General features: G+C 40.8%; 1 protein-coding gene across 10 annotated transcripts in view; it reads left to right on the forward strand.

Moving 5' to 3' along the window:
• Window positions 1–25813, forward strand: part of hecw1a (HECT, C2 and WW domain containing E3 ubiquitin protein ligase 1a) — a 102347-nt gene that overhangs the window by 69906 nt on the left and 6628 nt on the right. For 8 of the 10 annotated variants that reach the window (XM_005460461.4, XM_005460460.4, XM_025910368.1 and 5 more), the window contains 14 exons: window positions 8094–8192; window positions 12402–12555; window positions 13496–13599; window positions 14175–14281; window positions 14497–14682; window positions 15733–15867; window positions 18128–18242; window positions 18349–18445; window positions 18833–18916; window positions 19007–19113; window positions 22791–22905; window positions 23500–23613; window positions 24215–24367; window positions 25664–25762. In XM_005460461.4, the coding sequence (XP_005460518.1) occupies window positions 8094–8192; window positions 12402–12555; window positions 13496–13599; window positions 14175–14281; window positions 14497–14682; window positions 15733–15867; window positions 18128–18242; window positions 18349–18445; window positions 18833–18916; window positions 19007–19113; window positions 22791–22905; window positions 23500–23613; window positions 24215–24367; window positions 25664–25762 (1669 nt within the window). The remainder of the gene's footprint in view (window positions 1–8093; window positions 8193–12401; window positions 12556–13495; window positions 13600–14174; window positions 14282–14496; window positions 14683–15732; window positions 15868–18127; window positions 18243–18348; window positions 18446–18832; window positions 18917–19006; window positions 19114–22790; window positions 22906–23499; window positions 23614–24214; window positions 24368–25663; window positions 25763–25813) is intronic. The other 2 variants (XM_005460465.4, XM_013264403.3) reach the window with 1 other exon arrangement.

Genomic DNA, 25813 nt, shown 5'->3' on the forward strand with positions numbered 1-25813 from the left:
AGGCAGGTGAGTAAATGAACCATGTGTCATTCACAGGCTCTTACTTTCTATCACACTTTTAGAATAACCACATCCACAACAAACATGCCCCTGCGCATACACAGCAGCTATCTGTGGGTGAACTGTGGGGCTGTGTGGGCAAAGCAAACCCACGGGCATCCCGTTTTGGCCCCAGTTGGAGGCAGTGCAGCTTCAAAAACCACGTGGACCCCTTGTAAGCTATCCCATGTGGCTCCCACAGCAGTTTTACCCTTTTGGATTCCTGCGAGGGAATCCTCTGTGGTTTAGCCCATGCATGGCCAATGGTAGTTTTACCTGCAAGCTCCCCATCATGGATTGTTGGGTCATTGAACCATAGGACCATATAAAAGATTGAAGTAGCCACTGTAGTATCCCCTGGTAGTTTGTGATGCCATGTTATTGTAAGGCCATGTTGATATTTTGAAACTGGATGTGATGGAGAGGAACACTGCAAGCCTATACAGGGGTTAAAATGGAATGTGGCAGGTGGGGGGAACACTAATATCCAGTGTAGCAGTACAGAATGGGGGAAAAACAACAACTTTGAAATAAGACAAAAAAACCCTGCATTGTAAGCTCCAGCAAGTTTATTTTCCTTACATATGGGGATAAGCTGAACTGTGCTGCTGCTGCTCTTAGGTTTACTGGTCTTTGTGGATTTGTAGAGTGTTGTGGAAATGACACAGTCTTCACTAGTGGGGATAGTTACAAAGCCTTCTTCGTTCTGAATTAGCGATACATGGTTTTATTGAACATTTGAAGATAAAAAAAACAGAAACTCTTGTAGAGGACATAAAGTCAGAGATAGAAACGACAAGGAGCAGGTGCATCTAGTACAGGTAGAGCTGCCGCAAAAAGCCACAGAGCTCAGCAGCCAGCGCAACAAATTCTGGATCCTTGGTTTTTAGTTAGCAGTTAGCATTAGCAGCACATGTTGCGTCCGATGTGAAAGTACCTTTATGCTGCGCACTGTGACTCACAGCAATGGTCCCGGGTCAGCCCTGACTTGGTGTTAAACTAATCCTAAAGTAATAATGGTATTTCTAACCACTGACATACCACAATTTTATCCTTTCAACAGCTACTTAAAGTTAGGGGACCTAGCTTCTATCTGATATTTATATAGAGATCCTCCAGCTTCAAACCGTATTACCCTTCAAGGACCTGCAGTTCAAAAAAAGCACCCCTCCGACAGCCAAACCCATCTGTTCTCTGATTGGATACTTAAATTTGTGATTGACATGACATTGACCAATCAGATGAAAGGAAGAAAAATAGGGTCAAAATTTGTACTTGTAACTTGAAGCTTGAGTGCAGAGTTTCACACATATTTTTTGGCTAAGTCCACACACAAATCTTTTTTACGCACACACAAATTCTTTTTACACATACAAATCCTGATTTACAAGTACAAAATATTTATGACCACAATTTGAGCCCCTATCCTTGGCACACTTTAACTTCTGGGATATACAGCCTCTGTACCTTTAACTCCCAAGCATATTGTGTTCCAAACTGCACAAAAAGTTTGTGTTTTGTGGTATTTGTTGAGATTTTTGAAGCAATTATAAACATTACTTCATATGTGCTCACTCACTTCTGTAATGCTACTCACCTCTGTGGTGAATTTCCATGATTAAAACTTTGCTGGCGTCTACCAGCATGAACATCAGCAGGAAGAAATGCCAGACCTCTGTCTTTATTGAACTGCTCGATTTGATTACTCATTAATTGAAGGTGCCAGAATGTTGTTTCGGATTGTTCTGGGTTACTTTAACTCGTGTGCTTTTGGAACTTTAGACTAGCTTCACTATTAAAATCTGCTTTTCCACTATAGAAACCTTATAGCCTATAACTGGAGCTTTCTATAATCTCAGCCTATGAGAACCTTTATGGCAAAGGTGATTGGTCCAGCTTTGCCTTCCAACTATATTTTACAAGAGGTAATGATAGACATTGGCCATCTCCACCCTAAAGCCCAAGGACTTAAGCCTTAAATCATCTCACCTCTCTTTTTTTATGTATATATATTAGTGCTGTCAGCGTTAATCTCGTTAAAGTGACGTTGACGCTATAACTGCATTAACGCAGCAAATCTCACTTAACGAGTTACCGCAGATCTCCCTCTGCGTGGGGCTGGACGAGCTAACCGCGCTAACGCGTTGACGCCGTGCAGTTATGGTGTTAGGGCTATGAAATGGTATGAACAGGATTGGGATGGCGGGTTGAGAATTATGGCTCGATGGTACCTAGTTTGTAGAGCTGGGCGATATGACCCAAAATTCATATCTCGATATTTTTTAGCTGGATGGCGATATAAGATATATATCTCGATATTTTTTTAAAGCCATAAAGTAAGAACAAAAAGAGAGTTCTTAGTCAAAGCTGTGTCCCAGATGTCACACAGGCACTTTTATTAACATACAGCATAGATGTACATGAAAAAAAACTACTCAAAAATAAATTATGAGCATTTATTAAATAATGATGCTCTATAAATATTCAATTCAATTCAATTTTATTTATATAGCGCCAAATCACAACAAATGTCGCCTCAAGGCGCTTTATATTGTACAATAGATCGCACAATAATAAATACAGAGAAAAACCCAACAATCATATGACCCCCTATGAGCAAGCACTTTGGCGACAGTGGGAAGGAAAAACTCCCTTTTAACAGGAAGAAACCTCCGGCAGAACCAGGCTCAGGGAGGGGCGGGGCCATCTGCTGCGACCGGTTGGGGTGAGAGAAGGAAAACAGGATAAAGACATGCTGTGGAAGAGAGACAGAGGTTAATAACAGATATGATTCGATGCAGAGAGGTCTATTAACACATAGTGAGTGAGAAAGGTGACTGGAAAGGAAAAACTCAATGCATCATGGGAATCCCCGGCAGCCTACGTCTATTGCAGCATAACTAAGGGAGGATTCAGGGTCACCTGGTACAGCCCTAACTATATGCTTTAGCAAAAAGGAAAGTTTTAAGCCTAATCTTGAAAGTAGAGATAGTGTCTGTCTCCCGAATCCAAACTGGAAGCTGGTTCCACAGAAGAGGGGCCTGAAAACTGAAGGCTCTGCCTCCCATTCTACTTTTAAATACTCTAGGAACAACAAGTAAGCCTGCAGTGCAAGAGCGAAGTGCTCTAATAGGGTGATATGGTACTACAAGGTCATTAAGATAAGATGGGGTCTGATTATTTAAGACCTTGTATGTGAGGAGCAGGATTTTGAATTCAATTCTGGATTTAACAGGAAGCCAATGAAGGGAAGCCAAAACAGGAGAAATCTGCTCTCTCTTTCTAGTCCCTGTCAGGACTCTTGCTGCAGCATTTTGGATCAGCTGAAGGCTTTTCAGGGAGTTTTTAGGACATCCTGATAATAAAGAATTACAGTAGTCCAGCCTGGAAGTAATAAATGCATGAACTAGTTTTTCAGCGTCACTCTGAGACAGGATATTTCTAATTTTAGAGATGTTGCGCAAATGGAAGAAAGCAGTCTTACATATTTGTTTAATATGTGCATTGAAGGACATGTCCTGGTCAAAAATGACTCCAAGGTTCCTCACAGCATTACTGGAGGCCAAGGTAATGCCATCCAGAGTAAGAATCTGCTTAGATACCATATTTCTAAGATTTTCAGGGCTGAGTACAATAACCTCAGTTTTATCTGAATTAAGAAGCAGAAAGTTAACGGCCATCCAGGTCTTTATGTCTTTAAGACATTCCTGCAGTTTAACTAATTGGTCTGTGATACCTGGCTTCATGGATAGATAGAGCTGCGTGTCATCTGCATAGCAGTGAAAATTTATGCTATGTCTTCTAATGATGCTGCCTAAGGGAAGCATGTATAATGTAAATAGAATTGGTCCTAGCACTGAACCCTGTGGAACACCATAATTGACCTTAGTGTGTGAAGAGGACTCTCCATTTATATGAACAAATTGGAGTCTATTAGATAGATATGATACAAACCACTGCAGTGCAGTACCTGTAATACCTACAGCATGTTCTAATCGCTCTAATAGGATATTATGGTCAACAATATCGAACGCAGCACTGAGGTCTAGCAGGACAAGCACAGAGATGAGTCCACTGTCAGAGGCCATAAGAAGATCATTTGTAACCTTCACTAAAGTTGTTTCTGTGCTGTGATGAGCTCTGAAACCTGACTGAAACTCTTCAAATAAGCCATTCTTCTGCAGATGATCTGTTAGCTGTTTGACAACTACTCTTTCAAGGATTTTTGATATGAAAGGAAGGTTGGAGATTGGCCTATAATTAGCTAAGACAGCTGGGTCTAGCGATGGCTTTTTAAGTAAGGGTTTAACTACAGCCACCTTGAAGGCCTGTGGTACATAGCCGATTATTAGAGATAGGTTGATCATATTTAAGATTGAAGAATTAATTAATGGCAGGACTTCTTTGAGCAGTTTTGTAGGAATGGGGTCTAAAAGACACGTTGATGGTTTGGAGGAAATAATTATTGAAGTTAACTCAGAAAGATCAATTGGAGAAAAAGAGTCTAACTTAACATCAATGGTACTAAAAGTAGCTGTGGATAATATTACATCTGTGGGATGATTATTGGTAATTTTTTCTCTAATGATAAGAATTTTATTAGTGAAGAAGTTCATGAAGTCATTACTAGTTAACGTTAAAGGGATTGTTGGCTCAGTAGAGCTCTGACTTTTTGTCAGCCTGGCTACAGTGCTGAAGAGAAACCTGGGGTTGTTCTTATTTTCTTCAATCAGTGACGAATAGTAAGATGTTCTGGCTTTGCGGAGGGCTTTCTTATAAAGCAGCAAACTATTTCTCCAGGCTAAATGATGATCCTCTAAATTTGTGACACGCCATTTCCTCTCTAGCTTACGAGTTATCTGCTTTAGGCTACGTGTTTGAGAATTATACCACGGAGTCAGGTACTTCTGGTTTGAGACCTTAGTTTTCACAGGAGCTACAGTATCCAGAGTCGTACGTAGTGAGGAGGTAACATTATTAACAAGATAATCGACCTCTGTTGGAGTAGCGTTCAGATAGCTGCTCTGCTCTATGTTGGTACAGGGCATTGAAGATGATAACAGTGGGTGGATTATATTCTTAAACTTAGTTACAGCACTTTCAGAAAGACATCTACTTTGATAAAGTCTACTCTCCACTGCCGTGTAATCAATTATTGTAAATGTAAATGTTATCAGGAAACGATCAGACAGCAGAGGGTTTTCAGGAAACACTGTTAAATGTTCAGTTTCTATGCCATATGTTAAAACAAGATCTAGAGTGTGATTAAAGTGGTGGGTGGGTTCTTTTACATTTTGAGAGAAGCCAATTGAGTCTAATAACAGATTAACATGCAAATAAAATAAAACTATGTTGTTTTGTGCATAACAAAGAGCTCACAATTGTGCAGTCAAAATGTAAACTAAAAGACGCTGAGCATAATAACATTGACAGATTTCACAGCTGCTCTGTTCCCAACTTCTACTGCGTGACTGACGGCCTGGAGTTTGAAATCCGCTTCGTAACCATGTCTCTGAACAGGTGCCATTTATGGTCCTTATACACACACAATACGGTAATATTACGTTGAAGCACAGTACGTATTACTCCGCGAGGCTCCTCGGTAGCCGTAATGCTCCGACAATCCATCAAGCGGTGCAGCTCCGTAGCTTACCAAAGTCAAACTAAAACAGTTTTTGACAGATTGCTGAGCGCTGTGTATCACATAAAATCGGTTCGCAGTCATCAAGCACAACCAGAATTCATACAAAAGGCGCGCAGTCAACTTTTGAGAAAATGAAAGGATTTCAGGCCGTGCATGGCGTTAGCGTGGCTAGCTCGTTAGCGTGGTTAGCTCGTTAACACGTTGACGCCGTCCAGCCCCACGCACGGGGCGATGCGCAGTAACTCATTAACGGAGATTTGCCGTGTCCATCTTGTCGTTGCCTGCAGGTGAAGCGATGGGGGAGGAGGGGGAGTTGTGTTCAGTGAAGGAGAGGCGAGGTCAAGTAACGTTGCGTAAAGACAAAAGTGGACGAAAGAGAGGCAAACTTGCGGCTCCGCAACTATAATTATAACGTAACATAGACTGTATCGATATAAAGGATATTGTCACATCTTGTATCTCGTATAAAAATATATCGATATTTTTAAAAAACTCGATATATCGCCCAGCTCTGCTAGTTTGGTATTCCATTTGTAACAAAAATGCTTCTAATTTCCAATAACATAATCAGTACTACATACTTATTATCATGCAATGTTGTTACTTTGGCTGGTGAGCATATATAAATATTAACAATATTTTCTTTTTTTTTAACTTTACTAGTTCTTTTAAATGTTTTTTAATCACAGTGATGCAGTTCTACATATTATGGCCTTCATCACAGTCCTACCACAACAGTGATGTTTCTGTCTTTTGCAATGTATGTACAGCCTGTGTGTACTCATGTTAAAGACATTTGATGCCTGCTGCATCAGTGCTTCTGCCTAGGTGATAAATGTTTCTTTTTTAGTGGAAGGAAAGCTTCCTCATTAATGTGATATCATTTTATGGATTACATTTCACTCAGGCTGACTCCAGCTAATCCTATCACAATCCCATCTCAAAGCATGCTATGTCTGTTTGCACTTTGCATTAACACACATTTTCCTTCATCCGGACCACATACTCAGTCACCATTTTACCATTTTACTAGCTGATGGAAAAGCTGTTAGAGACTATTTCAAAATAGTCTGCAAGTAACAGTAACTGTATATACATGCAAACGGAGACAGCGTTTATTGTTGTTGGGGCAATTAGCAGAAAGACTAACTTCTAGCTCTTGTTATTGGTGCTGGTGGTAGAGTAGTTCAAAAAGAGATTAAAGGAATGTGGTTGGCAGATGGGCATGATTTGTTTATGTGTCTGCAGGGCATGAAAAATGTTCCAAGAAATATTTTCATTTTTTAGATACTCTTGTCTACCAATTTCATTATAAATAAAAATTATTTAGATTATAATCTCAGAAGTTGGCATAAACGCAACATGAATGGTAATTTGGGACACTGATGTCTTGGAACTTTTTCTAGGGTGTAATGACTGTACAGCATACACCTTTAATAACTTTAAAAAAGAAAAATTGGGTATGAAAGTTTACATTTATTTAGGATTTTCTTCAGTCCACACAAGGCCAATGGTTAACACAAAGGCTCAAATATGTAGACACACTCAAATCTTTTAATAAGTGTGGCTGAAGGTTCTAAAATGTCTTTTAACTAGACCTCCTAGATCTCCTTAGTGACAGACTACAGTTGGTAGTCTCTCTTTGCCAGCAAATGGATTTATTTGACAGCATTTACTGACCAATACTCATAACATTTGAAAATTTGTGCTCAGTTCATGCCAGCCAAGAAACCAATTTAAATAAACAGTACCAATTCTGCCAAGACGAATGGTCAAATATCCAGTGAGAGTTATGCCAGGAGCTTGTTTTGAGATGCAACTTTTACAGATTTATTTACACCCAATTCTTGCGTTGCTAAAGACCTATGCTGTACAATCATTCCACCTTCCTATTATTAAAACCCAAAATTAGCATGACATTCATGCTCATCGGTATAAGCACCTTTATGACCCCAACTGTATATTAAGCTAATGTAAAACTTGCAAGATAAAGACAAGTATCAGGTTCTCAAATTTAACAACAGGAAATGTTCTGATTCGAAAACAAAATTAATTTGTTATTAAAATTGTTGAGAATAAATATTCTTTTTTAACCTTTCATTGGTAAATTGACACATTGGTATTTCAGCTCTCACTGATTTTTCTTTAACCTTATTGATTTGATAAACAGTTACAGTAACATTAGCCAAATATATGCTAACATTACGTGTCATTAACTCTATGACCTCTGCTATATGAAACATTGGGCATGTCTGTCTACAGCCTCAGTGTTCACATATCTAACTAACAACGCATGGGGATTCCACATCTATGTGTGCAAAGTCCAGTTTATTCCTAGTCTTATAGTTGGTACAGAATATCCTTGGCACTATGGTAATTCACCCCGTGCTGTTTCTCTAATGTCCTGTAGGCTCAGGCTTCTCCCCTCCTGTTGGCTATCTTCCAGTCCTGCGACCCAGCCATGACCTAAACCATTTTCCTGCTGCCACTGACCAAGCCTTACCTCCAAGTAAGAACCAACAGCTCCCAGTCTTACTCTGGAGTCTCATGCTAACACTCTGAGTGTTTGTGCTGTGTGTGCATGCCGCCACATTTATTTGCTTTCCAAATACATTCCTTCTCCTCTGTGTTTCTTATCATTGTCTCGTCTCTCCTTACGTACTCATCGAGCTTTGAACGTACAGCTTCATACTGCTCTCTGCTTCATGGTACATGGTTGGAGATTTACTCTGAGTATTATTGTTGGATGGCTCACTGGTCTTATACTGATAGGCTGTCAGAAAGCCTAAACTCAACCGAGCCATTACATCATCACTGAGAGTCCCCAATCACTGTTTCCCCTGCATGCACTTTGTTAACCCGTGGCTCAGGGGATTGGGAAGCTCATCTGTAACTGGAAGGTTGCTGGTTCGATCCCCCTGCTCTCTCTGTCCTGGTTGTTGTGTCCTTGGGCAAGACACTTTACCCTACCGCCTACTGGTGTTGGCCAGAGGGGCCGATGGCGCGATATGGCAGCCTCGTTTCTGTCAGTCTGCCCCAGGGCAGCTGTGGCTACAACTGTAGCTTGCCTCCACCACTGTGTGAATGACTAGTGGAATTGTAAAGCGCTTTGGGTCCCTAGAAAAGCACTATATAAATGCAATCCATTATTATTAACCCATTTTTCTCACACAGTACTGTAAAAGTACTGTATTTGTAAAAGAGAAACTGCTGCTGAGTTTTTTCCACTTGTAATGTTTTTGTGCTTGCAGCATCACAAAACTTTTTTGTTTCATTCATCCATCCATTCTGCTTGGTCTGATAAATATCCCTAAAACCAGAGAAAAGCAGTATGTAAATAAGGAGTGAACTGAAAGTCTACATAAAGATGTGAGGAGTAATTAGTAATAAGGATGTTTTGGTTTTCCTGAGGACTATAATAATGCCAAATTTGCAATTTGCGCCACTGGTTGTTGTTTTTTTTTTTGTTTTTTTCATTCAGTATTATATCAGTAACACTGTTCTTCCCAGACACATAGAAACGTCCAGTGCTGTAGACTCTTTTCCTTTCATATGTTGGTTTTGGACCACAGTCGACTTCTAATCAGTTGTCATAAAGTCCTGCTCATCTGTGCACAGAGCTCACAGAATCTTTTATCTTTGAAAATCAGACATGACAGTGAGTTAAAAGTATTTTATTTTGTAATTCATAAGCCGCACTCTAGTCTCAAAAGTAATTCCTTCTTGATGTTTAGTATGTAGAGTCAAGAAGCTTTCTGCAGACAGGCTGGATGTAGTGGTCTTACAACACATATAGTCAAGTACTATGTTTATAATACATCTTTTCTTTTGAAGAGAACAGGTGAGTGACCTTATTAGATCACTAAAATCTGATCCAGACCACCTAGAGCCCAGAATAGAACAGGACTGTTAAACTAGATTAGAGATACTAACTCCCTAAACACAGTCAGGACAGCTAATAAAGGCTGCTCAAGAGTGTTTGTGCTCGTGATCAGGCAGAGCAGTCATGAAAAACAACACGGGGGTTTTTTGTCCTTTGGGAGCAGTCTTCATCTTCCTCCTACTCCCAAAGCAGTTAGACAGAGCTGAGGAAAGCTGCAGTGGTACTAGTCCGACACGTTCACATTATCGCTATTAAAGGGCTAAACGAATCCCGGATGTGGCACTACAAGACTCTGATACTGCTGTCTATAGCTACATTTAACAACAAGCAGCAACCTCCAGGCCAGAAAAATGAAGCAAACCTAGAACTGCCCAAAGATGCAGTTCCTGTAATTGCCACTTAATGTTGGCTTCAAAGGCAAGTGAGTCCACATAAACCTCCATGTTAAAATGCCCACTTTTAAAGGAAAAATAAACATGGTTCTTACAAAATATGAAAATCTATATTTCGAGTGTTCCTCTTCCTAAAAGCTGTGTTTTTTTCTCATTCATTTGAATGTTGTTAAGACTTTCTGGCGGCTTTGATTGACAGGTTGATTCGAATAGCTGGTGTTTACTGCTGAGCCTCACTCAGAACTGAACATCTTCTCTACATGTGTTCAGTTTTAATGGAATCATCTTTCAAGTAATATGGACTAGAAGTCGCGTAGTCCAAGTAGTAGTTTCTTGTAGTCCTAAAAGTGCTACTGAGTGCTTAATAAAGTATGCTTTCGATTTAGTAAGAACTATGGGGAAATAGCATTTAATATTTATATTTAACAAACTGAAGAAATTTGCCATCTCATCATCTGTCATTCGTCATGTCAGAAAGGACCTCACACCATCACACCTTACTCATCTTGGGCATGACTGTCAAGGCAGTAACAGGGTTTGACTTATTACTTTGAATGGTTCTTTTGTTTGATTATTTTATATTTATGGTACCAGCAGGTAGTTTTCTTGGGATTGAAAGCCTTACCTTTCCTCCTCCAAACAAACCTCTGGCAACTATGGATAAACGACTCAACATTTGCCTCATCCATCCATCCATCCATCTTCTTCCGCTTATATGGGGCCGGGTTGCGGGGGCAGCAGCCTAAGGAGAGAAGCCCGGACCTCCCTTTCCCTAGCCACCTCCTCCAGCGTGTCGGGTCAAACACCAAGGTGTTCCCAGGCCAGCCGAGAGATATAATCTCTCCAGCGTGTCCTGGGTCTGCCCAGGGGCCTCCTCCTGGTGAGACATGCCCGGAACACGCACCCAGGAGGCATCCTTGTCAGATGCCCGAACCACCTCAACTGGCTCCATTCGATGTAATGGAGAGGCGGCTCTACTCTGAGCCCCTCCTGTATGGCTGAACTTCTCACAAGGGAGCTGCGAGCCACCCTTTGGAGGAAGCTCATTTCTGCCGAATCTGCAATCTCGTTCTTTCACTCATTACTCACAGCTCGTGACCATAGGTGAGGGTAGGGATGTAGATTGACCAGTAAATTGAGAGCTTCGCTTTTACACTCAGCTGTCTCTTCACCACAACAGACCGGTGCAGCGTCCGCATCACTGCAGCCGCAGCACCAATCCGTCTGTCGATCTCCCGCTCCCTTCTCCAGTCACTCGGGAACAAGACCCTGAGATACTTTGAATCTCATCATAGATTAAAAATTTCTATGATTTTCCTTTGTCTATGTGGCCAGCTGGAGGTTTTATTCCAATTGTCGGTGTGCTGTATTTGGATGTAAGGTTTCTTTGTTGGACGGCATTATCTTCGTCAATAATGATGTAAAACTTTGTTTACATGACACTGATTGTTCAGGCAGCTTTCGTTCCTGTGTCATGGCAGTTTCCTGGTTGTTTCTGACCGTTTGAACCAACCTCATCATATGTGAGACAATTTGGTTCTCCGAAGTTGCTGCACCTCCCAGTAACTTGTATACCTGTTAACTCGGATGATTTTGGAATATGCAGTTCTTAAAATTTCTTTGAGGGACACTGCTGGCTTGTTTAAATCTCCAGCACTCAATCTCAGAACTGCACAGAGCTTCTGGTGTGTTTTATTTTACTGTGTACTTGTCAGTTCTACGAGGGCCCTCAAACACACCTTTTAGCTGTTATAGAGTAGAAGGTACCAGCTGCTGTCAATTATGGTCACAAACATGGTAATTGTTGCTAACTAATGATTACGTTTTATGACCTTGGCTTTGATAATGCCATTCTGGAACCTTCATTTTGACCCAGTGTTTATCTCAAAATATCAACAATAAATTTGTCTTTGTGTAACAAATTCTAAAGAATTTGCTTTGTACAATTATTGAGCTTTGAAACAAGAGCAGGTCACACTAACAATTAAAAGCCCAATTAGCAGCCAAAGTTTGGCATCCATGAATGAATGTAAATTTTAAACTGTGACTGTAGTTTATTAAACTAAACCTGCAAAGATAAGTAAACATGCCAGCTGGATTTCTGTTACTTCTTTGTTTTTTTTGTCTCTAGAAGACATTTCCAATCTGGTTGCCTAGGTAACACTCTGACATATTTATCACCATATCATATGTCAATCAACAGTATCCTTTGCTCTCTCTGGCAATCACTTCAATCGCTTGTGTTGAAATTCAGCCCGAGATCTGCCCTCTTTGTGTTGCCAGCAGTTATTTTGCCTGTCGTTGCTTGAAGTCACAGAATGTCATTGGCTTTCTATGGTGCCTGGTCGCCACGTCACTGTGAATTGCTTCATGTGTGGACACTCCGTTAGAGCTGTACTGTCACCAATAACTTTATGTAATAATCTGCCCTCTGTCACCACAGACTGGGAAGCTCGGATTGACAGCCATGGCAGAGTTTTCTACGTGGACCATGTCAACCGGACCACAACCTGGCAGAGGCCGAGTCAAGCTACCAAATGTAACCACGGCATACCTCGCTCAGGGTCCACACATCAGATGGAGCAGCTCAACAGAAGGTCAGAATAGGAACACACAGAGAAAACTCCAAGTGTAAGACTGCAGCAGTCATCTCAAGACCAGTCAAAATAAGAGAAATTTCTTAACTGCAGTGATTTATATTTGGTGGTATTGCTCTAGTACCTCCACCTGCTTTGCAGTAAGCAGTAAGAATACCTCATGGAACTGAAATGGCATTAATGACAGTGTACATCTTATTTATTAAGTTAGCATGGATGGGGGATCTGGAGTCCAGGCAGCTTGCAAAGAGGCTTGCAGATGCACATTTAGTGTATGAAGAGAAAAGGGAGGGAAGTGGATAAGTTGAGTCATCAGCTGGTGTGGGCTAGCATAGAGATCAGTGAATCTGGGTTTCAGTTTATAATGGACCTTCGTCCTGCCAGTAACTATGTTTGCTTTTCTTCCATAAAACATGGAAGGATTATGATTGAAATATGGAAGAGAAAGGAGACTTTGTATCTTCTGAATGAAATGTACTATATAGTTTAGCAATTAGATTAATACATTCCTTAATCAATTGGATTTTTAGTCTTTATCCATGTCATCGTTCATAAACATAGTTTATAAAATTTTTGACAGAAGTAAATGTGTTTTTCTGTGTCAGATCTTTGTTTCGTAACTAAATTAGTCAGATGTGTCTAAACTATTTGTAATAAAGATATAGTAATGTACAAATTTGAAGTGGAAATATAGTGTAGCTGAAACTATCTATGTAAAGTACAAATTGCAACCAAACCACCAGTTTGAACAGAAAGGTGAGGTAGCAGTCAGTAGTCGAGTATAGGCTGAGACAGTAAGATAAACTAATGTGGAGTCAGGGTGACATCTGGTGTCTGGAAAAGGGACTGAAAACATGAAGTAGTAAATATGATGTGACATGAGACAGAAATATGTACTTTTGAAAGGTTCTCAGATTCCTGGCTGCCGTTTGTTATGCAGGTACCAGAACATACAGAGGACTATGGCCACAGAAGAGAGTGGAGGGAGTCAGAGGACTGAGCGGAGCAGCAGTACTGAAACTGATCCTGACTCCACTCAGACAGGTACAGCACTGAGCCCCCTCATACTTTACACTCACACGACCTGCGCCTTTTCATACAAGCTTCAGTACAGATCAAAGGAAAGTGTCCTAATGTGTGCTGGATTATGTTGTGTAATTTTGAAGGTCCTGCCAAAGTGTTATTTCAGGTTCTGTTTAAAGCAATGCTTTAAATGTTGTGGAGTGATGCTATCTGTATGCATTGGCACAGAGCACATGACATCACAGTCAAAAATCATGTTGTGTTAGCAACAGTTTGAAAATACTACCTATTCAGCTTGTCCTCCATCTCCATCTGACACACTAGCAATTTAACATTAAATATAATGTTAAATTGCTGTAAACCCACTAATATTTTACATGAACATTGACATGGTTTATAATTTGCTCCTGTATAGTTGGGATGCTGAAGTTACCTGATTGTCTTAAATGATGAAAAGAAAATTCTGTAGCAGTTGCACTTAAATGTACATTAAACGGCATGGATTGAAACAATTATAAATAAACGGTTATAAATAGTAAAAATTTCTTATAATTTCATTATATAAGCTTTCTAATTGGCCTGTTGCCTGTTTGCAGGCCCCGCCTCCCCTGTCAATCAACAGAAGATCAGCCATCTCCTCCAGTCTCCTGCTGTCAAGTTCATCACACACCCAGAATTTTTTACTGTGTTGCACAGCAACTATGTGAGTATAAAACACACACACAAAGATACATACAAGCACATACTATATGTTTATTGAACCAGGAGCCCTTTGTTGGGCTGATACGGACATCTTGCTGTATCACGTGTTCCTGCAGTTTATCATAATACTGTTATTTTTCAGGTTGAAATACTGTTGTATTTATTAAGTAATATAATGGGTTCATACTTTTTTGTGACCATCATTTGTGACCATAGGCAGCGTACCGGATGTTCACCAGCAGCAGCTGTGTAAAGCACATGATCCTGAAGGTGCGCCGTGATGCCAGAAACTTTGAGCGCTACCAACATAACAGGGACCTTGTGGTCTTCCTCAACAAGTTTGCAGATAGTCAGCTGGAGCTGCCAAGGGGTTGGGAAATCAAAACAGACCCCCAGGGCAAGGTAGGACAACTCGCACACATAAGTGCCCTTTCAGCAAATGTCAGTGCCTGATAGTCAGCAAGTCCTTGTGCACTGAAATGTTAGTGAAGCGATATGTCATGGAGCTGAGAAGGACCTTCATAAGTACTGTCTGTTTCCACCACATGGTATTTCTGTGAATTTTTTTACGATATAGCACAGAGGATGAAATTTAACAGCTGTTATACTTACATGGTTATATAATGAATCCCAACAGTTCTAGGGTGTTCTTTTCACTTTCAGTAAATATATTAAACACATTATGGCTGTTTTTATGATAATCAATGATTATTATTGATCCATTTATTATTGCCAAATAAGAAATGTACACTTTCTAAATATTTCAATAGTTGAAAATTCGATGTAGACACTTAATTTGAGAAAACTCTTGGTCCTGGTCAAAGTTGACCTGGACCGCAGGCATGAAGTCTGAACAGTATGTAAGGGCTAATGGGAATTTCTGTGTATTTGGACAGAAACTGGTTTGCAGTTTTCAGACTGCATATAACTGCCAGCATGATCCCATATAAATTCAATATAGTATATATAGCTTTGAAGACATCAGCTGATTGAGTGATCGCCGACCTGGTCCTCTTCTTTGATACAACTATTTGATAAGACAAGATCACATGTCCATTGCACACATTCCCTTATGTGATTACACTGAACCAGCTCAGTGCTCTCCAGATTACCTTTGTGAATTTAATGCAAATTATCAAGTTTTATTTATTTATTTTTTGCTACTGCTGCCATCCAGAGTTGGAACCTCTAATTTTGAATGATTAACAAAATGTTCTTTAGCAAGCAAGCGTCTGCTCTTCTATGAAAATGTTACTGTGAAATGTATTTGGAGGTTGTGACACTTTGCATCTAACGGTCTGTGATAAATTTGAGTGAGGCATGCTAGCAGCACGTTAGGCTGTAACTAAGCAGAGTTCAGGAAAAGAATATGAGTGTGTTTTCTGTTTTTGGGACTGTGACCTGCAAATCAATCAACATGTTTGCTTCAGTCCTTTTTTGTCTGTCTCTTAGTCTTTCTTTGTAGATCACAACAGCCGAGCCACGACCTTCATCGACCCTCGGATACCTCTGCAGAATGGCCGGCTGCCTGGCCACCTCGCCCACAAACAGCACCTGCAGAGACTACGCAGCTACAGCGCTGGGGAGGTACTCTAACCCATCTGCATCTGTCGGTTTAGAAATACTCAGAAAGTTACTTTTAAATCACATGCAGTTGCCTTCTTGAAAACAACTCTGCACACGTGGTGTGTGAGAAGTTTGTAAAGGTTACACCCTTCTAAAGTCACTAGAGCTAAGACAGTGTAGAGAGGACCTTCTGCACTTTTACTGTTTCATGTAATAAATGGTTGGAGAAAGTGAAGTAAGACTAGACATTTTTTTTTTAATTAAAACTTTTATTAGGATCTAGAAATGTACATAATACGAAATGGTACAACTGTACGGGAATTAGAGTTAACAAAGTAATGCTAACAGAAACCTGAGCAGCTTATCATTTAAGGAGTGGAAATATCACTAATGTTTATTGGCTTACTTTAAATTTGCCCTCAGTGGTGATACAGTCAGTCCAAAATTCCCAACAGTTTCTAAACGTGTCCTTTTCCTGTTGTTAAAGTAAATGTCAGCTTCTCCATCTCATGAATATTATGAACGATGTTGATCCATTCCTCAACTGAAGAAAACTCTTAACCACCATTTTCTTGTGGGAGCTCACTTACTTGCCGTCATTGAATAAGTCTGGTATCAAACCAAAAGATAGAGTTGTGGCGGAGCATGGTCGTGAGACAGGGCTCACAGGCGGCCAGCTCATCCACCATTTGGGCCAGCTCCTCACCTGGCTAGCCTGGTCGCCTCCTGGGGTTCGGCACCATGTGGCGCAGATGACGGACCACACTTTTCGCTTTTTAGCATCTTTATTTAGTCATTCTGCACACGGTTGCAGTCCACAATCAGGTTTTCAGCTCAGCTGCCGAACACATCAACAACAACCAGATTGAACAGACACAGACTTTTAACCTGGCGAGGTGTGATTGCGGATGCCGCTCAGGTGCGTCCGCCTTCCCTGCAGCGTCACCGCAGACCTTGCCCCGCCACAAGCGTCTGAAAAGACAAAGGGATTATCTTAAATATTTTTCATGTCTGTTTTTAAATTAAAAAAGAATTGCTGGAGTAGTGGGCATGTACTGAAACATTTTATTCCACAAAAAGACGTCCAACGCTATGGTTATTTAAATAACTTGTGTTAATAACTGTGTTCTGAAGAATCCCCGTGAAGCTCCTCCATCCAAACTGCCTCCATGACAGAGTGGGTGGGCTTTTCCACCGTTTAGTGAATTTTCCTCATGTTTCCAGTCATAAGAAGAAATTCACGTCCTTTTCCAGTTTTTCCTTTATATATCTTTTTTCCCCATGTAAGTTTTGTCATTAACCCCTGGGACTGTTTTATCAGCTATGACCTTCAGAACACCTGACTTGACCTTATCTAATTTATAAAAACCTATTAAAGTCTTCATTTTTTACGGCACGTTCTTTTAAGTCTTCAAAGCTTCTTAAAGTCAGTCTGTTAAGGACATCACGATATTTTACCATACCAAAGTCCTTTAGTTTTTACTGAAGGACTAGCAATCTGTTTTGTTGGGAATAAAGTTTGAATAAGAAATCATTAAGTAGTGCACTGTATCAATGCTCTGCTTATAACTATTAGTGTTCCTTGTTTTGGTTTTCTCTGACCACATCAAACCAAATTTTAAGTGGGGTCTCCATCCATGGATTAGTGCTGAAGTGTTTGGCCAAGGCACTGTTTCTCAGGGAAATCAGGGCAGAACAGCAGCATGTCGCAGCAGAGTACTGAGACAAACTGAGACTTTAAATGCAGCCAAAAACATGAAATACTAAGTCAAAGACTCAGGACCGTGACACATTCCTAAACAGGAATTTAATCTTTGAAGTCAAAGGTTCAGAATTCATTGATACAGTATTATTGAGATTTGGATGCACATTCACCTCAAAATACTTTAATACAGTTTATTTTCAATTTGTCTGTGACAAATTTAAATTTGGACTGTAATAAAATGGTAATTAACATATGTGCATATTTAACTTAAAAACCAGAAACTTTTTCACATATAAAACTGGGAAAAACATATTTTGGTACACTTAATATATCAGTATAACAACCGCGTGGGTACCCCTGTCAAGAGTGCAGGAGCAGAAACATGGATGACAAACCACTGCAGCAAAAAAGGTCAATTAAGGTTTTTTTTCTCATGGTTAGCCACACTGCTCAAGTTCAGTGTAGGATATATATCCTCCCTTCTCCCCTTGTCTAGTCTAATCAGGAGATAAAAAATGTCCATGACTAAAGTTTTCATTATTTTTGGACAGCAGTCTTGTGTTGTTTTTGTTTCAGGCCTCTGATGTGTCCAGGAGTCGAGGGGCTTCTCTGATGGGCAGACCAGGAAACAGCTTGGTAGCTGCTATACGAAGTCAGCATTATGCTGACTCACAGCAGCTGAGTGCTCCATGTAAGCCCTGTCACCTTAATTTCATGTTGTTTTAAGCCCATCACCGGTACGTTGTTTGTATTTTTACGGATGAGTCGTTTTATTGTCTGACTGCTTCTCTCACCAGCTTACAATGACAAGATAGTGGCATTTCTTCGACAGCCAAACATATTTGACTTGTTACAGGAGCGACAGCCCAGCCTGACTAGGAACCATGCACTGAGGTACGCTTTTTCCCACTTCTCATGTAAAACACCCACCTGATGCCAACGTCGTTCACAATCATGTTAGGGTTTGTTTTATACGATTAAAAGACAAGTAGAGGCAGTGATAACTTTGAACCAGAGAAAGCTTAAAATTAGTAGATAACCAGCACACTGTATTGGTCTCTCTGTTTTGGTGTTTCTAACGATGCTTCATAAGTCCCTCTGCCTGACTGATGACTGCTGCTGAGATGTTGGAGGTGGCAGGCCTCTGCAAAGTAAGGCGTAGGAAGCATCACGCTGTCTCTCAGCAGGAGGAGCAGAAAGACTGGTTGTACCTAAGGGAGGGATGAGATGTCTTTAAAGAGACAAATTACAAACCAATTAGTTTCCCTCTTGATTGTTCAGGGAGAAGATCCACTACGTCAGGACTGAAGGAAATCAGGGAGTGGAGAAGCTGTCGTGTGATGCTGACCTGGTCATCCTGTTAAGGTGAAGAACTTTGGTGGATTCAGCTTCAAACCCAGTGTCTACTTTCCCACCACTAATCAAAGTTTTGCTTCTGTGCTCTGTTTCTCGCAGTTTATTTGAAGAGGAAATCATGTCTTGTGTTCCAACTCACCCCATCCATCACAACCTCAGCTTCTCTCCTCGCTGTTCCCCCGCCTCGTCGCCACAGAACTCTCCCGGTAGGACTTGTTACCGTTCCTTTAACGATGCTCCATTCTTTATAATGAGTTCCTCTTTCAAATTCTCACTAATTAATTCCTAGCTGCAACTTTTACAGTGGTTCTGTCACAATTATGCTAGCATGCGCTATTGTCGTTGTTTTGTTTTGTTTTAATATATTTTTTTGAAATTTATTTCATTTCTAATTTATAACCCCCAAAAAAGTGAGAAAAAGAAGTACAGGTGATGGGCTTTTACTTACACAGAAGGTGAAATTTGAAAGAGGGTGGAGGGTGGAAGAAGAGGAAACAAGAATTAAGACAGCTGTTCTTTCCCTCTGTACTAACTAGAGAGGGATAAAGCTGATCAGCCATACCATGAAGCTGTGGGAAAGAGTTGTTGAAGCTAAGTTAAGAAGAGGGGTGATGATGAGTGAGCAGCAGTATGGCTTCATGCTGAGAAAGAGCTCCACAGATTTAAAGTTTGCTTTGACAGTGTTGATGATGAAATATACTTACGGATGTCAAGAGAGCTCCTTAGGGCAACTGTTGTTGTGATTTGGCGCTGTATAAATAAAACTGAATTGAGATAAAGAGAGAAACTGAGGTGCTGCATGAAGAAGTAAGGAGTGACAGAGAAGTATGTAACATGAGGACAACAATGACATGTGAGGTAGGAGGGACAGATGGGTTCAAGGTGGGGGTAGTATTATATCAGGGAGCGACTCTGAGCTTCTTTTTGTTTGCAGTGGTGATAGAAAAGGTTAACAAATGAGGCTAGGTGTAAATCTCTATGGACTATGATGTTTGCAGATGAGACTGTGATCTGGAGTGAGAGTAGGGCACAGGTGGAGGTATGCACCGAAGACAAGTTGCAAGTCAGCAGAGGACTGAATATGTGTGTATATGAGAGGGACAGGTGAAAAGGTGAAGGTGCAAAGGGCAGAGGTGTCTGGGGTGATTTGTGACAGAAGGATAGCAGCAAAGTTGAAAAGCAAGATTTCCAAGATGATAGTGAGAGCTGCTGTGTTATATGGTGTGGTTTAGTGACACTAAGCTGGAGGTGACTGCACAAGTTGTGCGGTTTGGAGACAACATCAAAGAAGCAAGCCTGGGATGCTTTAGACATGTGCAGAGGAGGGATAGTAGATATATATAGTACAAAACATTGAATGTTGTTCAATGTGGAGCTGTGAGGCAGGAGGAAAAGAGGAAGAACACAGATAAGATTCATGAATGCAGTGGTTAGTGTAACAGAGAAGGGTGCTGGGGATATGGTGAGATGGCGCCCCCTAAAGGAAGCAGCTGAAAGAAAAAGAAGCACTTGACATTATAGTCACTGTGACATATAACATGTAACCATGAAACTACCTATTTATTTCCCTACATTGGTATGATCTGTGATATGCTACTGGTTAAGCATTCCAGCCTAGAAATGGAGAAACAGGATGAATGTGGCATTCACCAATAACAGGTGACCATAATACAGTAGACTGTATATAAAAGATGGACATAACCACTGTGACGTTATTGCTTTTAGACTCATTTGAAGCCTCGACATTAATCTTTGTTTATCAGAACTTTTTCTTTTTCTTTCTTTCACTTTTTTTGGGATAAGAAGTAGGAGTGCTAAGTTGTTAGCTAATGCTAGCAGACATGCATGCACGCTAAGTGGTGTTAAGTAAAAATTCTAATTAAAGAGTAGAATTTCATTCAACAAAACTGAATTCTTGGACTGTATCACACAGCAGGAGGTGTTTGCTGTTGGATATTTTAATGGATGTGTGCTTGTGTGTACCTGCTGTTTGAAGCAACCATGTGTGCAAAAAACACAAAAAAGCTGGTCACATATGCAGGTGATGAAATCTGGAGCCCATCACAGTGCACACAATAGACACTCACACACAGTGATAACTCATAATAGACACGCTGTATGACAGAACCTGCTGTGCTATGCGATGCTGCTCTAATCTTATCTTAATGAGCTCCAGCAGACTTCTAACAGGCCTCAACAGTGTTTTTGTGAGTGTCTTTTGGGGTGTGCATGTTCTTGATGGGAGATTCTATAAAAGGAAACTAGGTCACAGCAGGGAAGCCTGGTCTGTAAATGTGTTTCATTCATTAGTTGTGCTATTGTCTTTGTTGAAACACGACCTGGAAAGCCAGTAATATAATGCTGAACCGTTTCATATCACTCATTCACTGTTAGAACTATCCGTCGCTGCCTACTCTTACTTCTTACTGACCCTTGAAACATGTTTGATCCTTTAATGGAGATCATTGCTACTGTAAAGTCATGACACTGTTGAAGAACTGTGTCTGCTCTGTTGATTAGGATCGTTTTGCATGCTGTAAAGGATTTTTTTGCTATCATTTGATAACTTTAGCACCAAGATTGGAGTAGGAGGGAAATTAATGTGGAGTGACATGAAGGAAAAGGCCTCGACTGTCACAGATGAGAGCAACTAATGTGCAGACAACAGGAGCCGGCAGATGGGTAGAAAAACAAGGAACTATAATTAGCCTCACAGTTAATTAAACACCACGTCACACTGTGACAGGAAGAGCCAATGAACTTACTTACACTAAATTATTTTTAAAAAATGTGAGTCAGCAGAAGAAAATGAGGGAGAGTCATATATGGACTAAATAATAAAGAACAAAGAGAACAGGTAAATTCAGTCAGATACTAATGCAGGCATGAAAAGAACAAAAGGAGGTGAGCACAGAAACGATCCTTCAGAACAAGACAGGAAGTAAAACGAGAACCGATTAGGAATAAACTCACACAGGCAAAGAGAAGAAGAGTGAAAAATCTGGGAAACACTATATCACCATAAATGCCAGGTGTTAGCCAGTGGCCACCAGGAGAGTAATACCCAAAACCTCAGCAAGAAAAACGTGTGCTTAATTTTTCTGTGTTACAAGTAAGACCAGGTGAATAGCATATGTTATCACACAGTGTGTACAAGATCAGGAACAAGTGTGGGTTGGTTTTTTTTTGCAAATCTCAGGCTGGATGATATCTAATAGAGCTGACTATTTACTGGGCTGCAGTTATTACTGTAAAGTAGATTCTAGTGATTGACAGCTTGATAAGACTAGTGACTGCTTTTTCTTAGCAGTGAGATATGAAATAAAGTCAATAGGCCCGTGACAGCCTGGCCACCTGCCTAGGTTGTACCCTGCCTCCCACTTTGAACAAAACAAACTTGGTAGAATAACTTCCCAACTTATGCAAGAAGCACATATTTTCAGTGTGACAAATGCAGAAGAACTGGGTGGCAGAACAGTGGTGGCTGTAGCTCAGGAGGAAGAGCTGGTAATCTACTAATTGAATGGCTGATGGTTTAGATTTCGGTCTGCTCCAGTCTGTGTGCCAGATATCCTCGGGCAAGATATTAACCCCAAGTTGCTGTCCATCTGGGAGACCTACATCCACTGGAGTATGAATGTGAGTGAGTGTTACATAGAAAACACTTACATAGAAAAAGTGTTTGTATGCAGAAACCAGTTCATTTCATTCAAGTCAATTTTATTTGGGATTCCTTTGAAAAAGGTTTTGCCTCAGAGGGTTTCATAATCTGTTGTTAGACTGGTGGACTAGATGGTGATTCCCTTCACATAACTGGCTGAGTGTACATGTAACTGCAGTTTTACTGACTGGCAGAGTATTGCAACTTGTGTTCTGTGTGCAGGCTTGCAGAGGGCCAGGGCTCCAGCTCCTTACCGCAGAGACTTTGAAGCCAAACTGCGAAACTTCTACAGGAAATTAGAAGCCAAAGGATACGCCCAGGGGCCAGGAAAGATCAAGTGAGTTTTTCCTTCCCACTGTTGCCAAGTGCTTGCTCATAGGGGGCCCTTTGATTGTTGGGGTTTTCTATCTATTATTGGGGTTCTTTACCTCGAGGTTTGAGACCCTTGAGGCAACTTTTGGCATTATATGAATAAAACTGAATCGAAGTAAGACCCAAATGGAGCAACTCATTTTATCATGGCAGAGTGTGATGCCCATTAGACATAATATGTATTTATTTACACTGCACATGTGTCAGCATAGGTCCTGATGCAACTTTAACATATGTCCAAAGACATGTTTGTTCACTGTGTCTACTCCGTGGAGACATGGTCTTAGCTATAAAGGAGAGTGGTGAAGTCCTCTTTTTTTAAATGTGTTTTTCAGTAATCAAACAGAGCGCCCCTTTAGAAATGATACTCATGTTGTATGAATGTGTCAGCATTGCTTAAACAGTGGTGAGGGTTTTTTATGTGTTCAGTAATCAAATAGTCAGTTTAAACATAATTACTTTTTCAAGACCACCTGAAGTCATATTTTTTATTGTTTTGTTGTGTAGATAGGGTGGATTGGGGTATATCGGTGCGTTTCAGTTGTTCTGCTTGTTGTAGGTTGCTCATCAGGAGAGAACATCTACTGGAAGGAACCTTCAACCAAGTGATGGCATATTCACGCAAAGAGCTGCAGAGGAATAAACTCTATGTCACGTTCCTTGGGGAGGAGGGGTAAGACAAATAACAGGTGACTGTGGATGTACCACACTGCAGTGCCTACAATACTGCTGTCACACGCTTTAGAAGCCTCAAACTGTGTGAGAAAGAAGCTGAGTGGTGTAAATACTAACTGAACAGCGGACGTGTGCTCACCCATGCCAACTACACACATACAACTACAATGCACCACTAGATGAATCCACTGAACACTAGAATGCATAATGCGGCCATACTATATGTGCTGTCATCCAGAAACATGACCACAAAGTGTACCAAGCACATGCTCCACAAGCTCACACTGTGACTGCACGCACCACAGTTAGAATCTTCCTCAGTGCAGAAAATGAGTTTTCATGCATGAAGGTAGAGGCCCTGTGTGATGGCGGTATTAAGAGCCAGCGGTACATGCTCAGTGACCTCTCAGTTTCTGGCAGCTTAGCTCTGGCAGCACTGGGGTCTTCGGAAATGCTTACATTCACTCCTGTACTCAGGTGCAGCACAAATCCGATCAATACTCGTATTACCATTTAGTTCACAGTCGACTACTTAAACACCGTTTAGTAGTCCAGAATTAGCCTGTATTGTCAGTTGAAGTTGCATCTTCTCTCTTCAGGTTAGATTACAGCGGTCCTTCCAGAGAGTTCTTCTTCCTCTTGTCTCAGGAGCTATTCAATCCATACTACGGACTGTTTGAATACTCAGCCAATGACACCTACACCGTGCAGATCAGCCCCATGTCAGCGTTTGTTGAGAACCATCTGGAATGGTAAGCTGTGTGATGCATACTCACGTGCTTCTCTCACCCTAACCAGTCGTGGCAGATGGCCCCGCCCCTCCCTGAGCCTGGTTCTGCCGGAGGTTTCTGCTTGTTAAAAGGGAGTTTTTCCTTCCCACTGTCACCAAAGTGCTTGCTCATAGGCAGTCATATGATTGGTTGGTTTTTCTCTGTATGTATTATTTTAGGGTCTACCTTATAATATAAAGCACCTTGAGGCGACTGTTGTTGTTATTTGGTGCTGTATAAATAAAACTGAATTGAATAGAAAAATAATAAAAAGCCTCCTTTATAAATATATTCAGACTACAGATGAGTGTTGTGACTTGGAACACACAATTAATGCCATAACCTTTCAGTTCCTTACACATTTTACAATGTGAATAAACAAGCATGAAATGAAATATGTGGAAAGCTGTCACTGACATGAGACAGAAAGTTCCTAAAGCATGCTTCAGAAACAGTTGTCTGTCCACAACAGAAGCATTTAAAAGTGCAGTGGCAAGTGGGCTGTCCTCTGTCATAATGAAGAGAATAAGAAAGTCTCAGTCCAAGACATGACTACCCTCGGCTCACTGCTATATGTTACCTAAGGACACTATTTTTCAGTATTTCCCTCACATGTGATGCAGGATTTCTCCTAACATAAACTTTAGGAGAAGCATTCATTCTTTTGTGTTCCTGTCGTTCCCTGTGGTCGTTCAATAGTGAACGCCTTCCATAGTTGTCTTGTTTAACGTGCACTTTTTTATGAAAACACAGGCATCATCAGCATCTTTCTATTTGCTTATCCTTGCTCTGAGCGTCGTGCATGATAATCAGGATGCTGAGACAAAAAATAAGCGTCATGCACATGGGAATAAAAGTAGGAGGAACCATACAAATATATTCAAGGCCTGGTGTTTTGGACATTACTCTAAATCTGGTGAGGGTTGCAGAAATCACTTTGTTCCCAAATAATTAGGTACTGTCCAATTAGCAAAGGTTGTCTTTGTGCTCCTAAGAGACTTCAGCTTCCTTGAAATTGTGATCAGTTAAGTACAACAGTGAAAGAAAGTTGGTGTCAGCCAACTTAAAATCACTAATTAAGCTAAGCTCTGCACTGTTGGTGAAAACCCATCAGGCAAAGGGAGAACCTGCAGACTCCATATAGAAAGGTCCCTTGTGATCATGAGATTACAATCTAGACCCTTCTTTCCATAATGTGACAGTACACCACTAAACCAGTGGGCCACCCAGGTTTGTTTGTGTGATTCTGAAGCAAATGTTGGGTTTGTGTGTCTCCAGGTTCCGTTTCAGTGGTCGCATTCTGGGCCTGGCTCTGATCCATCAGTATCTGCTGGACGCTTTCTTTACCAGACCCTTCTACAAGGCCCTGCTCAGACTGTCAGTACACACACACGTACACACCTGCAGCATTGTTCATGTGTTTTCACA

This window comes from Oreochromis niloticus, linkage group LG9 (genome assembly GCF_001858045.2).
Source record: "Oreochromis niloticus isolate F11D_XX linkage group LG9, O_niloticus_UMD_NMBU, whole genome shotgun sequence".
Lineage (NCBI taxonomy): Eukaryota > Metazoa > Chordata > Actinopteri > Cichliformes > Cichlidae > Oreochromis > Oreochromis niloticus.